Source organism: Mobula birostris, chromosome 28 (assembly GCF_030028105.1).
Source record: "Mobula birostris isolate sMobBir1 chromosome 28, sMobBir1.hap1, whole genome shotgun sequence".
Taxonomy (NCBI): domain Eukaryota; kingdom Metazoa; phylum Chordata; class Chondrichthyes; order Myliobatiformes; family Myliobatidae; genus Mobula; species Mobula birostris.
The window spans coordinates 4,598,573-4,615,122 of NC_092397.1; the positions used below are offsets into that span (position 1 = coordinate 4,598,573).

The following is a 16,550-nucleotide window of genomic DNA, read 5'->3' on the forward strand; positions in this document are numbered from 1 at the left end:
TCAGTTCCCTCTAGTAAGGACATTTAATTCTATTTTGCTGTAAATTTCCATGTTAGGCCCCTGCATTGTTTTTTTTTAATTTGCTTTGTCTGCTTTTAATCAAGACCTGTTTGTAGTGCAAGTGATACAGCCAGCCCTGTTGAAGGGTCTCAGCACAAAATGCAGACTCTTTATTACTTTTCCTGACTTTGAGTGCCTCCAGCATTTTGTGTGTGTTACTCTAGGTTTCCAGCACCTGCAGCCTTTTGTGCTAAAATTTGCTTTTCCATCCTTAGTGTTGGGTTTCCCTGTTTTGATTGGTTCTTGGTGACACAGTTCTCAGGTGAAGTTTCCAGATGAAACTCCTTCCCCTTTTCTCCCCCTCCCTCCCAACATCTCCATATTCAGGCTTCTTCCCTGTTCCTATCCAGTCCTGATGAAGTGTCTCAGTCCAAAATATTAACTAGTTTATTCCTCTCCACTAATGCTGTCTGACCTGCCGTGTTCTTCCAGCATCTTGTGTGTATTGCTCTAGATTTCTAGCATCTGCAAGATGAATCTCTCATGTTCCATGCAAAATGCCACCCTAACTTTTAAATGCCAAAGGCCTCTACAGGATGTTACAGAAAGTCTCAGGTCCACTGCCACACAAGCAAGCTGGCCTGTCTATTTAAACAATACATGTCTGTGAACCTGCCCCAGTGCTAATCAGAGGGATGAGGAAATGAATTTTAGGCTGTTGCTGAATTATAAGTTGCCCTCACCAACTTGTGGTGTGCATCTCCAACAGTGTGTGACTTTATGGGAATGGTTTTGCCTGCCCCTCTCTGCTGCCTGTTATGCTGCTGGCATTTAGCACGACAATGAAGGTCCTCCATCTCTGTCAGTGTTCAGGAGTCTTTTCATCATATCAGTAGCTTGGTTGTTACTACTGTCAGTCCTGCATGTTTCAGGTGGAGCCTCTGGAGAGCACTCAGATGTAGAAGGGTTTTTCATTGCTTATTTCTGTAACAGTTTTGGGTGACCCTACCAAGAGCCAAAGCACAAAGCCCTGACTCCAGCCAACATAGCTCTCTGGGTCACTGAAGCACACAAGCCTCCAAACCCTACGACGAGGTTGTGGTCCTCTTGAAGGTCCACCTAACCCTGCTCTGTAGCAAATGTTGTGAATGTAGATCTAGAAAAGGAGTTCACTAGGTGGAACAACTGCCTCTGACCCCATAAGCTCAAGATTCTACAGATGCTGGAAATGCAGAGCAAAAACACAAAATGCTGGAGCAACTCTGCAGCATCTGTGGAATTGAATATACAGTCAACATCCTGATGAAGGGTCTTCACTTGAAGAGTCAACTGTTTATTCATTTGCGTAAATGCTGCCTGACCTGCTGAGTTCCTTCAGCATTTTGTGTGTATCTCCTCCAACTTCAGATCCCTTCATTTCCAGTAGACAGGATCATGGATCCAACATGAGAGGGAACTTCTTCACTCAGAGGGTGGTGAGAGCACAGTACGAGCTGCCAGCCAAGTGGTGGATACGAGCTCGATTTCAACGTTTGAGAGAAGTTTGGATAAGTATGAGTGGGGATGTTATGGAGGGCTATGGTCTGGGTGCAGGTCAATGGGAGAAGGCAGTTGAAATGGTTTCAGCATGGACTAATGGGCTGAAGGGCCTGTTTCTGTGTGTAGTGCTTTTTTTTATAACAGTGCTGTGTGGTTGCGATGACTCTCTTTGGAATGAGACCCTGTTGTATGTTTCATAATTTAAAGATTTACTTTATTTGTCACACGCACATTGAAACGCAAAGTGAACTGCGCCGTTTGCAAATGCTTCTGCTGCAGATTGGTGAGGATGGAGAATCAGCTGTATTTATCCCTTGTTTGGCTCCTGACAGCTTGTCAACATGATGCTACCACTGGTGGTAAGGAAGGCAAACGCAATGTTGGCATTGGCGGGAATGTGAAAGCAAGAATGTGACATTGGGATTTAATTGGTCAGACTGCACTTGGAGTATTGTGGGCAGCTTTGGGCCCATTGTCTAAGTAAAGATGCGCTGGCAGTGGAGAGGGGCCAGAGGTGGTTCATAAGAATGATTCCAGAAATGAAAGAGAGGGGAATGCCTGAGGAGTGTTTGATGGCTCTGGGCCTATAAATCGCTGGAGTTTAGAGGAATTGTGGAGGCGGGGGGTCCTCATTGAAACCTTGTTGAATATTGCAAGACCGAGATCGGGGGTTCCCAACCTGGGGTCCACTCTTCTGTCGGTTAATGGCAGGCGTCCATGGCATTTAAAAAAAAATGTAGGGGGCCCCCGCCTAGATAGGGTGGATGCAGAGAGGATGTTTCCTATAGTGGGGGAGTCTAGGACCAGAGGGCACAGCCTCAGAATAGAGAGACGTCCCTTCAGAACAGATGTGAGGAGGAATAAGCACATTGCTGTAAAGTGCCACCAGTCACCTATCGGGGTTCAGTTCTCGCCATTGCCTGTAAGGAGCTTGTACATTCTCCCCATGGCCGTGTGGGTTTCCTCTGGGTGATCTGGTTTCATCCCACAGTATGGGTTAAGGTTAGTGAGTTGTGGGCCGGAGGTGTGACAGCACTTGTGGGGTACTCGGTACAATCCTCCCTGATTTGATTTGATGCAAAAGGGCATTTCACCCTGTTTCGATGTAAATGTGACCAATAAAGTTAATTCTTAATCTCTTTAAATCTCCCAAACCAAACTCCCCTTGAAAGTGAGGTTTGTGATGTCCGTTTTTTTTAGGGTGATTGGAGGAAAGTATAGGGGATATGTCAGAAGTATTTTTTTTACACAGCGAGTGGTGTGTGTGTGGAATGCCCTGCCTGGGCTGGTGATAGAAGCAGATAGATTAGGTTGGTCTGAGGGTAGGTTAAAGGTTCGGCACATCATGGGCCAAAGGCCCTGTACTGTGCTGTAATGTAAAATATTTAATGTCCTGAGATGTTGAAAGTCAGTGGAGTAATTGATGATTGCTCATTCTTTAGAGAGAGCAAAATCAGCAGACCAGTGCTAGACACTGCCACGTGAAGGGACACGAAACATATCTTTACTTCCCCCTCCCCTCTGCTTTCCCCAGGGATCGCTTTCTCTGTGGTCCCCTTGTCTATTTGTCCCTCTCCACTGAAAGCAGCCCAAGTGTTATACCCGCCCATTCACCTCCTTTCAGGGCCCCAAACAGTCCTTTCAGGTGAGACGACACTTCACCTGTGAATCTGCTGGGGTTGTCTATTGTATCCGGTGCTCCCAATGCCACCTCTACATTGGCGAGACCCATCTTAAATTGGGGGTTGGCTGCTTTGTTTAGCACCTCTGCTCCATCCGCCACAAGCAGAACTTCCCAATTGCTGCATGTTTTAATTCTGATTCCCATACCCATTTCAACATGTCGGTCCATGGCCTCCTTTTGTGCCAAGATGACGTCACCCTCGGGTTGGAAGAGCAATACCTTATATTCTGGCTTGGTAGCCTCCAACCTGATGACGTGATAATCCATTTTGCGTTCTAGTAATTATTTTTCCCCTCCCCCTCCCCTCTTCTATTCCCTACTCCAGCCTTTTGCCTCTCACCTCCTTTCACCTGCCTATCACCTCCTCCTTCCCTTTATCCTATGGTCCACTCTCCTCTCTATCAGATTCCTCCTTCTCCAGCCCTTTTACCTTTCCACCCACCTGGCTTTGCCAGTCACCTTCACCTTCCTCGTCCCCCTTCCATTTCAATCGTGAAGAAGAGTCACAACCCTCAACTGTTCGTTCCTCTCCATTGATGATGCCTGACCTGCTGAATTGCTCCAGCATTTTGTGTGTGTTGTTCTGGATTTCAAGTGTCAGCAGACTTTCTCATGTTCATTAACACAGGTCTTAAGTAAAACAGACTCTGCAAATGTAGCACGAAGGCTGTGGCAGAGGGAGCTTGATTCTAGAGAGCTGTATAGGCCCAGTCTCTCTGGAGTTATCAGTTGGTGCCCCAGGCATGTTAGAATATTTAATTGTAGGGGGCTGCGCTGTTTAAAAAGACCGTCTGCGTGTGGAGCCTCTCAGCAGCCTGCCTTTTCAGCACAGACCTTTCATGTGGTTTGCCCCCGGTTGTTCCTGGTAGGAAAGCAGACACGCGGGACACTCCCCTCGGTGGCTAAAGGCGGAGGCAGGCTGCCCACGCGCCAACCTCTGTCACTGTGGCAGGTGGGGGTGGGCTGAAAGCAAGCAGATGGCAGAGCTCTCTGTTAACTTGCATGTGTGGGTGGGGTGGAGGGGAGGGGGGAAGCACCTTTTCCAGCTTGTTGATTCTCAACCACATCCAGGTGGCTCTGCTTCTCGTATTCAGTGACCGAAAACATTGTGATGGATCTGGGGGCCTGACTCCTCTCCAGAAACATCCTCCACCTCGGCCATCCGATTTCTGAATGGACAATCTCACTGCTTTTTGATTTCTATTTTAGCACTACTTATTTAATTTAGTATATATACTTTTAATTTACATTTTTTTTCTGTTATTATATTCTGCTGCCGGAAAGGCAACAAATTTCACATTTGCCAGTGATTCTGCTCCCACTTACCCTGTTGTTGAGTATTAAAGGGTTAATGTATGAGGAGAGATGATGGCTCGGGGCCTGTATTTGCTGGAATTTAGAAGAATCGGGGGGGGGGGCTCTCATTAAAACCTATCAAATACTGAAAGGCCTCAATAGAGTGGACATGAGGAGGATGTTTCCCTCAGCGGGAGAATCTAGGACCAGAGAGCACAGCCTCCAAGCAGAAGGAGGTCCCTTTAGAACAGAGATGAGGAAGAATTTCTTTAGCCAGAAGGTGGTGAATCTGTGGAATTCATTGCCACAGAATCTGGAGGCCAAGTCACTGGGTATATTTAAAGTGGAGATTGGAGGATACTAAATCAGCCATGACTTAACAGCAGAGCAGACTCAATGGGCCGAGTGGCCTAATTCTGCTGCTACATCTTATGGCCTCGTGTAGAGCTGTGCAGAGCCCTCACTTAATTGTTTTGAATGCACTGCAGACACCGAACATGGTGGGACATGAGACTGCAGCCCCAGAACAGTAAGGGGTGGGGGGGACGTGGAATGAGGATGTCCTAGTCAACTTGCTCCTGGTGGGACCTGGAAGCGGGAGCAGAGGTTTCTGCCCTGCTGATCTTCCGGGAGCATGTTTATGCCCGGGTAACAGTGGAGTGGACACATCGATGTCTACAGGTATCATGGAGGTATTCCTGGACAGTTGAGCACTGCACGGGATAAACACGGGAATATTTTAATTTAATTTACTTCCAGTTAGTGTTTGTGTTGCCACTGTTACTATCTCTGAGTTTGATGTAGTATTGTAGAATGTGATTTGTAATAAACATACTTTTGTTTTTTTTAAAATAAAGCCAGCTGGCATGAATGTGTGGAAAAGAACTTATAGACGTGTGACGCTACGGAAGTAACTTACCCTGTAATGTAGAAAGGTCCTGTTTTCAGCGTATTTGGTTGAGGGATTAACACCAGCCCCAGAAATGTCCCCTGCTTTATGCCTATACTAAAAGGCTGGATATGCACATGGCTTAATATTGAGGGTAACTCGGCCAGGCAGCCATCTACTGTTTCTCTAACAACCCCTGCCTCATCAACATGTTCCCTCTCTGTGCAGGGTAAATGCCCTCCTGCCACCAGCACTGCTGCCTCAGTGAGGGAACATCACCTCCCTCCATACCCTACACCTCCAGCTAGGCCCAATCCACCATGTCCTGTCCCTGTTCCCATCCTGACAGGTCGCGCCCAACCTGATGGCATGAACGTCAATTTCTCCAACTTCTCTCCCTCCCCCTTCCCACTTCTTTAATTCCCCCCTCTGGCCTCTTACCTCTTCTCCTCAACTCCCTATCAGCTCCCTCTGGTGCCCCTCCTTCCCTTTCTCTCATGGTCCACTCTCCTGTCAGATTACTTCTTCTCCAGTCCTTCACCTTCTCTGCCTGTCTCTACCGAGCTTCTTACTTCAATCCTCTCCCCCCCCGCCCCACCTGGCTTTACTTATCACCTGGCAACTTGTCCTCATTCCCCTCCCCTTTCCTCTCCCTACCTTCCTGCTCTGGAGCCCCCTCCCTCTCCTTTACAGTCCTAATATGTGCCTCAACCCGGAACGTCAACTGTTCGTTCAATTCTATAGATGCTGCTTGACCTGCTGAATTCCTCTGGCATTTTGTGTTTGTGTTATTCCATCAAGGTGATGTCAGGTTGCGCTGGTCCATACAAAGGGATGTAGGACACTCCCCTCCACCACCCTCCAACAGCCTCCTTTTTGGGAAAAAAAATGCTACTTGAGGCTGATGGGTCATTTAGAAATTTCAGGTTTTGCCTTTAGGGAAAGAAACCAGGTGGATCTCTGCCCTGGGGCAGTCCTGATCACTCCGCGTGTGCAGAAAGCTCGATCATACACAGCCTCTTCCTGTCCCTCTTGACCACAGCCGCCTTGACTCACAGCAGACTATAGGCACCAGAGCAGTTAATTTGTCGCTGTGGTTAAAAATAAAGATCTTTTTTACGCTTGACTGAATATGTTTTTAATATGCTGACGGATCCCCTCGGCTGCTGCTCTACTCCCTGTTTAGAATCAGAATCAGGTTTAATATCACTGACATATGCCATGAAATTTGTTGTTTTGCAGCAGCAGTACAGTGCAAGATAAAAAAAAACACTCAGTGGCCACTTTATTAGGTGCACCTGTGCACCTGTACACCTGCTCGTTAATGCAAATATCTAATTAACCAATCATGTGGCAGCAACTCAATGCATAAAAGCATGCAGACATGGTCAAGAGGATCAGTTGTTGTTCAGACCAAACATCAGAATGGGGAAGAAATGTGATCTAAGGGACTTTGATCGCGGAATGATTGTTGGCGCCAGATGGGGTGGTTTGAGTATCTCAGAAGCCGCTGATCTCCTGGGATTTTCACGCACAACCGTCTCTAGAGTTTACAGAGAATGGTGCAAAAAGCAGAAAACATCCAGTGAGCGGCAACTCTGTGGGCGAAAACGCCTTGTTAATGAAGGTGATCAGAGGGGATTGGCCAGACTGGTTCAAGCTGACAGGAAGGCGACAGTAGCTCAAATAACCACACGTTACAACAGTGGTGTGCAGAAGAGCATCTCTGAACGCACAGCACGCCGGGCCTTGAAGTGGATGGGCTACAGCAGCAGAAGATCACACCATGCTCCACTCCTGTCAGCTAAGAACAGGAAACTGAGGCTGCAGTGGGGACAGGCTCACCAAAACTGGACGGCTGAAGATTGGAAAAACACCGCCCGGTCTGACAAATCTCACTTTCTGCTGTGGCGTGCAGATGGTAGGGTCAGAGTTTGGTGTAAACAATGTGAATCCGTGGATCCATCCTGCCTTGTGTCAGGCTGCTGGTGGTGGTGTAATGGTGTGGGGAATGTGTTCTTGGCACACTTTTGACCCTTTAATATCAATTGAGTATCATTTAAATTCCCTACCACAAAGTACTCAGGCTGTTTTGAGAGCAAAGTGGGGTATTAGAAAGTATTTCTAATAAAATGAGCATGGTGTGTATATGTAAGAAAGCAAAAATGATAAGATAAAGTAGTGTTTATAAGTTGGTTCATTGTCCATTCAGAAATCTGATGGCAGGGGGGAAAAGAAGCTGTTCCTTAAATGTTGAGTGTTTCTCTTCAGGCTCCTGTACCTCCTCTCTGATGGTAGCAATGAGAAGAGAACCTGCTTTAATCTGAAAGGACTATTTAAAAAAAAGATTTAAGATGCTTTTGTTCAGGGAACCTCTTGCAGCACAGGATACTGAAGGTTATGATACATATTGGGTTTTTAGCTGGCCTGGATGTAGCTCGCCTGCAGTGTGTGTGTGTGCGTGTGGCATGGGAGGTACAACTGTATTGATCTCCGGTTTAAGGGTTAACAGCACACACACCGTCCTTTTTTCTGCTCGGAGAGGCGTGGCAGGAGGGATTGGGGCTCAGGTCCCCGGGGTTTCCGGGCCCGTCAGCAGGGGCACCGCCTGACAACACTGCGTACCTAGTCTGTTGGCTGACAGCATGCGAAGGGTTAAGGACACATTTCTTTTTTGAAGAGAAGTTCCGCCCAGTTTAAAACAGGGTTTCCTGATCAGGGTCAGCAGGGGCCTTTGTTACTCCAATGTCAAGACTTTTTAAAATCTCTTCGCGCCACCCTCCCCACCCCCAAATAAACATCGTCCCAGGCACGTCACCGCTATTGAACCGTGTCAGACTAGAGGGTGGGGGTGGAGTTAGCATGCGTGAATGCATGTTAACCTTTTGTATGTTTCAAATTACATCATGTATAAAATTGGTTATTTAAAAAAAAACTCCTCCATTCACAGGCACTGATCACCTTCGATAATTCCTGACAATATCGATTTCCACTCAGCCTTTCACCACTGCACAGTCTCCCTGTGACCTGACCTCACCACGCTGGGGCTAGGAACACCATTTCCAACCTCATCCGATGTACACAGCCCCTGTCACTACCCTTCCCTCTCTTCCCCAAACCCACCCGCCCCTGACCACCACCAAAAGCCTGGAGACTCTCAACCCACTCCTCACTGCATCACTATCATTTGGTTACCTTAGAATATTTATTTTGGCGATATTGCACTTTGGGGCTGTGGGTCACTTTGTCTTGCCCCCTATCTGTGAATAACTCAAACTTTGATCTTGTTGCTATACTGGCACAATGATAGAGCACAAGTCCATTATCATGACTACAGCTTCCCCCCGAGCATGGGTTGAGGATTAATTGTACATTTCACTCGGAATCGGGTTATTCTAAACCACTGCCCCCCCCATGTTACTGTTAATGTAGATACTGAGGGGCATGCCAAGTAAGTTTCCACAAGCGCCAAGTGATAATGTCTAGTCATGTCAACTGAGCCCCCAATCAACAGGGTGAGCTCTCTTGCTCTTCTGAGAGCAGTAATGGGACCTTCTGGGCGAACTTCAGGCCTGCACAGCTGTGTGGTGGTTAGCACAGTGGCTTTACAGCAGCAGCAATTATCATTCCTGCCGCTGACTGTAAGGAGTTTGTACGTTCTCCCTGCAACTGCATGCGATTCCTCCTGGAGCTCCGGTTTGAAAGGCATACTGTCGGGGTTATTAAGTTGTGGGTATGCTTTGTTAATGCTTGAAGCATGGTGACACTTGTGGGCTGACCCCAACGATCGCCAGACTCTGTTAGTCATTGGCGCAAATGACGTATTTCACTGTACATTTTGATGTACGTGTGACAAATAAAGCTAATCTTTAACGTTTAATGCACCAGCTGTACCACTTCATCTGCCTAGAACCTTGCACTTGGGCTCTGGAGTGATACATCCTGAATAGAGGAAGTGTGTGCCATCCTTAGACCCAGAGATGACATCATTTGTGATGAGAATGAAACTGGAATCTACTCTTCACTTGTACAGTGCAGTCCAAAATATTACCTTATATTTCTGGAGATTGTTCTTCTTTCCCCTCACACCCCGCCCCCCGCCCCATCTTATTTTGGCTTCTTCCCCCTTCCTTTCCAGTCCAGATGAAGGGTCTCAACCTGAAATGTTGACTGTTCATTCCCCTCGATACTGCCTGACCTGCTGATTTCCTCAGGCATCTTGTGTGTCTTACTACTGCTTTATCAATGTTAATGTTCTTGCAATTCTATGCAAAGCTTTCACAATGCTCCATTTTTATCCGGGAGGAGCGTTCAAGTTAAAGAGTTAGCGTAGAGGTTAGTGTGGTACTATTACACCTTGGGGTACCAAGGTTCGGAGTTCAGTTCTGATGTCCTCTGAGCACGTGGATTTCCACCCTCAGTCTAGAAATTAGTAGGTTAATTGGCCATTGTAAATTGTCCATGATTAGGATTAAATCAGTGGGCTGGAAGGGCTAATTCTGCACTGTCTCTCTAAATAAATAAATAAAAGCTTCCTGTTGAAACATTTTTCAGTAGATTCATGACTTAAAATAGAAAAATGGTGCCTGTTTCAATAGAATTTGTATCAGTCGCACAACTAGGTTCATGTCCTTGTGGTTTTGAGGCATGGGAAAAATTAAAGTTGCTGGTGAATGCAGCAGGCCAGGCAGCATCTCTAGGAAGAGGTACAGTCAACGTTTCGGGCCGAGACCCTTCGTCAGGATGGAGGGCTGAAATGTTGACTGTACCTCTTCCTAGAGATGCTGCCTGGCCTGCTGCGTTCACCAGCAACTTTGATGTGTGTTGCTTGAATTTCCAGCATCTGCAGAATTCCTCGTGTTTGCATGGGAGAAATTACTTGGTTTCATTTTGATTACAAGGATACACCAAACTGTTTAGATTGGTAAATTCCCCTCTTGAATGAGGAGATCACAAGGGAGAGACTTGATAAAGGGATTTAAAATTAAGGTATTATCTAGGGTAGAGTTAGGGGAAGTATTTCCTCATATGGGGAAGTCCAGGACTATAGGCCGCTACATAAGAGGGTTTTTCACAAATCCATGAGTATTCAGAAGAAGCAGCTTTCCCTAGAAAGGAATGTGAATGTGCAGGAGGAACTCAGCAGGTCAGGCAGTATCTATGGAGGGGAATGAACTGTCAACGTTTTGGGTTGAGACCCTTCATCTGGACTGGAAAGGAAGTTGGAAGAAACCAGAATAAGGTTGGGGGGGTGGGGCATGAGGGGAAGGTGGACAAGCTAGGTGATAGTTTAAGCCAGGTGGGTGAGGAAGGAAAAAGCTCGACTGTAATTGGTGGAAAAGTTAAATGACAAGAAGAAGGACTCTTGTTAGAAGGGGAGAGTGGACCATGGGAGAAACAGAAAAGGAAGAGGCATTAGGGGAGGTAATGGAGAGGTAAGAGGGGAGTGGAGGGAGAGAGAGGGAGTGTGGACCCGCTCCCCCACTCATCACGGGAGTGGTTAAGGTGAACAGCACAGGTGTGTTTGAGAGAAGGTGAATAAACACGAGAGAGAGAGAGAGAGAGAGAGAGAGAGAGAGAGGGATAGATGGATAGATAGATAGATGAATGCCAGCTGGTGCTGTGATGGCACCAGACTTCAAGGTGAGTGGTCCCGGTCCTGGGCTCGAATTTGGCCGGCTCCTTGCACGCTTCCCATCTGAGCTGGGTTGAGTGTCGAGCTAGCAACTCAGCCTTGTTAAAAAAAAAGCAGACAAATGCTAAAGAGATGGCAAGTTTGCTGCCCGATGTGCTGCAAGATATGGCGAGGAATAAAAGACAGATGATGAGGAAAGATGTGGGAGGAGTATAACACTGGAACAGCTAGAGGGGCCGAATAGTCTTCCTCTGCTGTACATTCTGTGTAATTTGAGTGTCTTCCTATAGGAGAGTTTGAAGAAGACTCGAAGCAGCCCACATTGGTGGATCAGGAGCGGCATCAGCTCAAACACCGAGAGCTCTTCCTTTCTCGTCAGTTCGAATCGCTACCAGCCACACACATCAGGTAACCAGGCAACTCTCGTCAACTGGCATCATCCGCCGGAAGGGCACAGAAATTATAGCTTGTCAGAGGATTGTCCAATGATCTGTGAAGTTGTTGGTCTTGCACAGATGGGTGCAGAGTGGAATAATGTAAAAACTGTTTCACAGAGAGCGGTTTTAACCTCTTCTGTTTGCAATTGTGACTTATTCCCCAAAGCCTGTGCTCTTGTACTCGTACACAGGGCAGGGCAGCAAGCCTACCTTTTTTCCTTCTCACTTGACCTGTCATTCCTCTGTGGTAGCCCATATTCAAGGGGAACAGATTCTTTAAAGAACATAATGGCCTCTTCCAGTGGGCCGGGAATCCCCAATTAATAAACTGCTTTATGACAAGGTGATAACGACATTGGAGCAATAAGTCCTGTCAGTGATGGGTAGTATATTCTTTCTGAGCCCACTTGGCCCTCCATCCCATGTTGGATCCCTGTCAATTCCACCTCCACTTCTTTCTCCCATACCCCTTTTGAAAGTCACGAGGCATTGGTCAGACCGTACTTTGAGTATTATAAGCAGCATTGGGTTCCATACCTAAGAAAAGATGTGCTGGCACTAGAGAAGATCCAGAGAGGGTGTATGAAATAACTATTACCACACCTTGCTATTAATGTATAAAGAATATGTAATCTTATTATTTTATAAAGCTTAGACTTACTTTTCTGTAGCAATACAGACAAGTCCTGATGAGTCCTCATGAAAGATCTTGGCCCGAAATGTTGACTGTTTATTCCCATCTTCAGATGCTGCCTGACCTGCTGAACTCCTCCAGCACATTGTGTGTATTGCTGTAGATTTAGAAACATAGAAAACCTACAGCACAATACAGGCCCTTCGGCCCACAAAGTTGAGCCAAACATGTCCTTACCTTAGAAATTACTAGAGTTACCCATAGCCCTCTATTTTTCTAAGCTCCATGTACCTATCCAAAAGTCTCTTAAAAGACCCTGTCGTATCCACCTCCACACCGTTGCCGACAGCCCATTGCATGCACTCTGGGTAAAAGAGAGCATCATTCTAGTATCTGCAGTGCCTCTTGTGTCTATGCTTTTCTATGGGGTGTATCGGACCAGCTCATTTGAGTTGGGCTTTATTTATTTACTTCCCATTATTGCCCACTGACATTTAGGGCAGTGATGAAGGTCCTCCATCTCTGGCGGTATTCTTGGCTTCTTTCATCATATCAGTAGCTTAGTTTTCACTACTGTCAGTCATCTAAGTCCCAGATGTAGACTCAGGAATACTGTCACACTCAGATGTAGAAGAATTCTTCATTGCTGTTTCCAAAACAATTTTCTTTTACCAGTCAGGGTTGTCAGCCCTAAGTTGAACCCCCAAACGTAGAGGACTGGTGGACCACTCTTATTCTGGCCTCTACCCTTTGACCTGTTTGTCATGGATAACACTACCAAGAGCCAAAGCATAAAGTCCTGACTCCAGCCAACACAGCTCTCCAGGTCATTGAGGCAGGTAAGCCTCCAAACCCTACGACAAGGTTGTGGTCCTCTTGGAGGAGCTTTATTTACATTAATAGCTCTATTTGTCACGTGAAGCTCGAAATATACAGTGATATGTGCCATTTGCGTCAACGAGCAACACCGATTATGTGCTGGGGCGGCCTGCAAGTGTCGCCACACTTCCGGTGCCAACGTAGTATGCCCACAACTTCCTAACCCATACATAAATGCTGTTTCCGTAACAATTTTGGAGAGAATTCTATCCGGCTGCATCACCGTCTCGTATGGGGTGGGCACAGGATCGAAATTAGCTGCAAGAGAGTCGGCTCCATCATAGGCACGATCCTCCTCAGTATCCAGGGCATCTTCAAGGAGCGGTGCCTCAAAAAGGTGGCCCCCATCACCCAGGGCAGTGCTAACAGGTTTCGCGACATATGCCAGTGATATTAAACCTGATTCTGATTCTGGCATTTGGAACGTGGGAAGAAATGGGCGAGAACATACAAACTCCTTACAGACAGTGACGGGAATTGAACCCTTGATCACTGGCACTGTAACACAAAGTTTCAAAGGTTCATTCATTATCAAAGCATGTGTCCATATACAACTCTGAAATTTGTCTTCTCCAAATAGCCATTAAGCAAAGAAAGAGCATGAAAGTCGTTCAGTGAGAAACATGAAACCCACCCCACACACACAGGAAAAAAAAAGAACGGCATCCCAATCATCAACACCCAAACCCCCGCTCCCTTCCCTGCACAAAACAGAACAGGAACATCGACCCCCAGAAAACAACCTTCACACAATAAAACAGAAAAGGAATGGGTGATTAAAAACACAATATAAAACCCACAAGTCTGGAAAAAGTCCGCAGACCATAAATGCAGTAGAGCATCCTCCAAACACAGAATCAAGATATCGCTGATGTTCATCGAAAGAAAAGAGAGGGACACCACACGAGGCAGAGAGGCATATCCGCCTGCCACAGCGAGCCACACAGCTGTAGGCTGCTCACTGATTCCTTCTCCGGCAGCAATCAAAAGGAAGGCAGTCGGTGCTGAACTCTCAGTTGTCTTCCACGTTCGCCTCGATGTCTCAATCTTCCTGGACGCTTTAATCTGCGATTAATGGGCACTTTAACCGGTGAAATGGAGTCGAACATTGTCTTGTGCCCTGTCTCGAAGCTTCTTCACATCGAGGCCAAGTACATGCTCACTTCATGGAGTGTTCTCAGAGACAGCGAAGCACTGGATCACTCAAATGATCTCCAAAATGTAAATTGCAGGCTTTAACAGTCCCCGAAACACATTTAAGGTGGAAAACAGACATAAAATAAGTTTTTAAAAAAAGATATTTGTGTGGGCAGTCTGGAAGGGAACGTTGTATGCTGGCACCATCTTGACTGGATGTATCTCCACGATTACACTAATTGCTATGTCACCATGCCAAACTGGCAATGAGGTGGCATTTTAAACCAGGAATTAATCTTTCAAAAGCCTCGGCTATCCATCATACACAGAAACTAAAACTGATCACACTGTTCTACTGAGGTCCAATCAAGGTCTTGTTATGTGTCTTAACAAACTGTCCTTTTAAAATACAGTCAATAAAGATTTGTTTTAATGTCATAGCATTAACTTCAATGTTCAAAGTAAAGTTTATTATCACAGTACATATGTGTCACCACATGCAACCCTGAGATTCATTGTCTTGTGGGCATAGTCAGCGAATCTACAGAATGATAACTGTAATAGGATCAGTGAAAGATCAGCCAGAGTGCAGAAGACAACAAACTGTGCAAATGCAAATATAAATAAATAGCAATAAATAACGAGAACATGAGATAAAGAGTCCTTAAAGTGAGATCATTGGTTTTGGGAACATCTCAACAGGTGGACAAGTGAGTGTAATTATCCCCTTTTGTTCAAGAGTCTGATGGCTGAGGGGTAGTAACTGTTCTTGAACTTGGTAGCGTGGGTCCTGAGGCTCCTGTACCTTCTACCTGATGGCAGCAGCGAGAAGGTGGGGGGTCCCTGATGACGGATGCTGCATTTCATGTAGATGTGCTCAGTGGGTGGGAAGGCACTTTACCCATGATGGACTGGGCCTAATTCACTACTTTTTGTAGGAGTTTCCATTCAAAAGCATTGTTTCCATACCAGGCCGTGATGCAGCCAGTCAATACACTCTCCATTACACTCGAATACTCACCACTAAGTGTCCTCCAGACTTACAGTAATGCACCAAGTGCTAACTCTTTCTTGGTGATGCTTTGAATTTGTTTACATAAGGGGATAGTTTCATTGCCTCATGTAACTTGGTGTTTAGCCAAAGGCCAGCCCAGTCCTGTAGCACACCCTAGTGTTTACCGACATTGCACACCCACCGCATTCCTGCCTCATGCATGTATCTTGCCACGATAGGCCAACTTACAGGTCTTCTCTCTCAAAACTCCTCCAAAGTATGAATGAAGTGTTAAGTAGCAGGGACCATTCTTGCAGAGTGCCACTGGGACCTGGAGACCAATAAGTGACCTCCAAGTAGCAGGTCTCTAAGTAGGTTCAAATCCACCAACACTTACTGGCAATTGCCAATTTTCAGTTCACCAAGGCATTTTGCCACCAATTACACAAGGCTCCTGAGGAAAGATTTCTTACACAGTATCTTATGTTTTAAGAGTCTTGGCTGGTAGTAGATGTCATGTCGTCTTCCATAATCTTTTGACTCCAGTTCAATAAGATGCTTTAGGTACCCCAAACAGTCTGCCATCAAGCGTAGTTTGAGGTGAGCATCAAGCTCATGGTTTTACTTGCCCTTTCCTGTCCTTACTTAAAATAAAAAGCTGACCAGCCTCCTTTTATTCAGAGATGTAGCCCTGTTGCCCAACAAGCTGCCCTGCCCAGCAACCCGCCTATTTAACACCAAGCTAATCACAAGACAATTTACAATTAGTCTACTAGCCAGTGTACCTTTGGAATGTACGAGGAAACCGGAGCACCCGAGAAAACCCAGGCAGCCATTGGGAGGATGTACAGACTCCTTACAGAAGACACCAGAGTTGAACTCTGAAATCTGACGCCCCGAGCTGTAATAGCATCATGCTAACTAACTGCTGGGCTATCTTTTCTTTTGGTTTCATAGCATTGGTCTCAGAGTTATGAACCAAATGCTAATTACTGAAAGGCCAATTTTTTACTTCATGCTTAAGGATGCTGGACTGCTTGGGAGATATTTGGGGTGAAACGTTAGAATAACGCTATTACAGTGCCAGCTACCTGGTTTCAATTTCTCCACTGTCTGTATGGAGTTCATACGTTCTCCATGATGCCTGGGTTTCCCCCACCTTCTAGAGACGCACGGATTAGTAGGTTGATTGGTCATGGTGTTATTGGGTGGCGCAGGATTCTTGGACTGGAAGGACATTTCTAAATTTTAAAAATGGAAGTATTGGGGGACGGTGGGGGGGGTGGTGGTGACTGAATTCATAGGTTTTGAGGAGCCTCAAAGGAAAGAAAAGGAATATAGGGAGCATGCTCCAGCAGCTGAAGATGTGGTTGCCAGTGCTGGACCAATGGAAATTGGGGATGACCCAGAGACCAGAACTGGAGGA

At 46.2% G+C, this 16,550-nt stretch overlaps 1 protein-coding gene across 3 annotated transcripts in view; it reads left to right on the plus strand.

Annotated features, from left to right (window-relative positions):
- mta2 (metastasis associated 1 family, member 2) overlaps window positions 1-16,550 on the plus strand; it is a 106,761-nt gene that overhangs the window by 49,006 nt on the left and 41,205 nt on the right. For all 3 annotated transcript variants that reach the window (XM_072245941.1, XM_072245939.1, XM_072245940.1), the window contains exon 4: window positions 11,334-11,451. In XM_072245941.1, coding sequence (XP_072102042.1) covers window positions 11,334-11,451 — 118 coding nt within the window. The remainder of the gene's footprint in view (window positions 1-11,333; window positions 11,452-16,550) is intronic.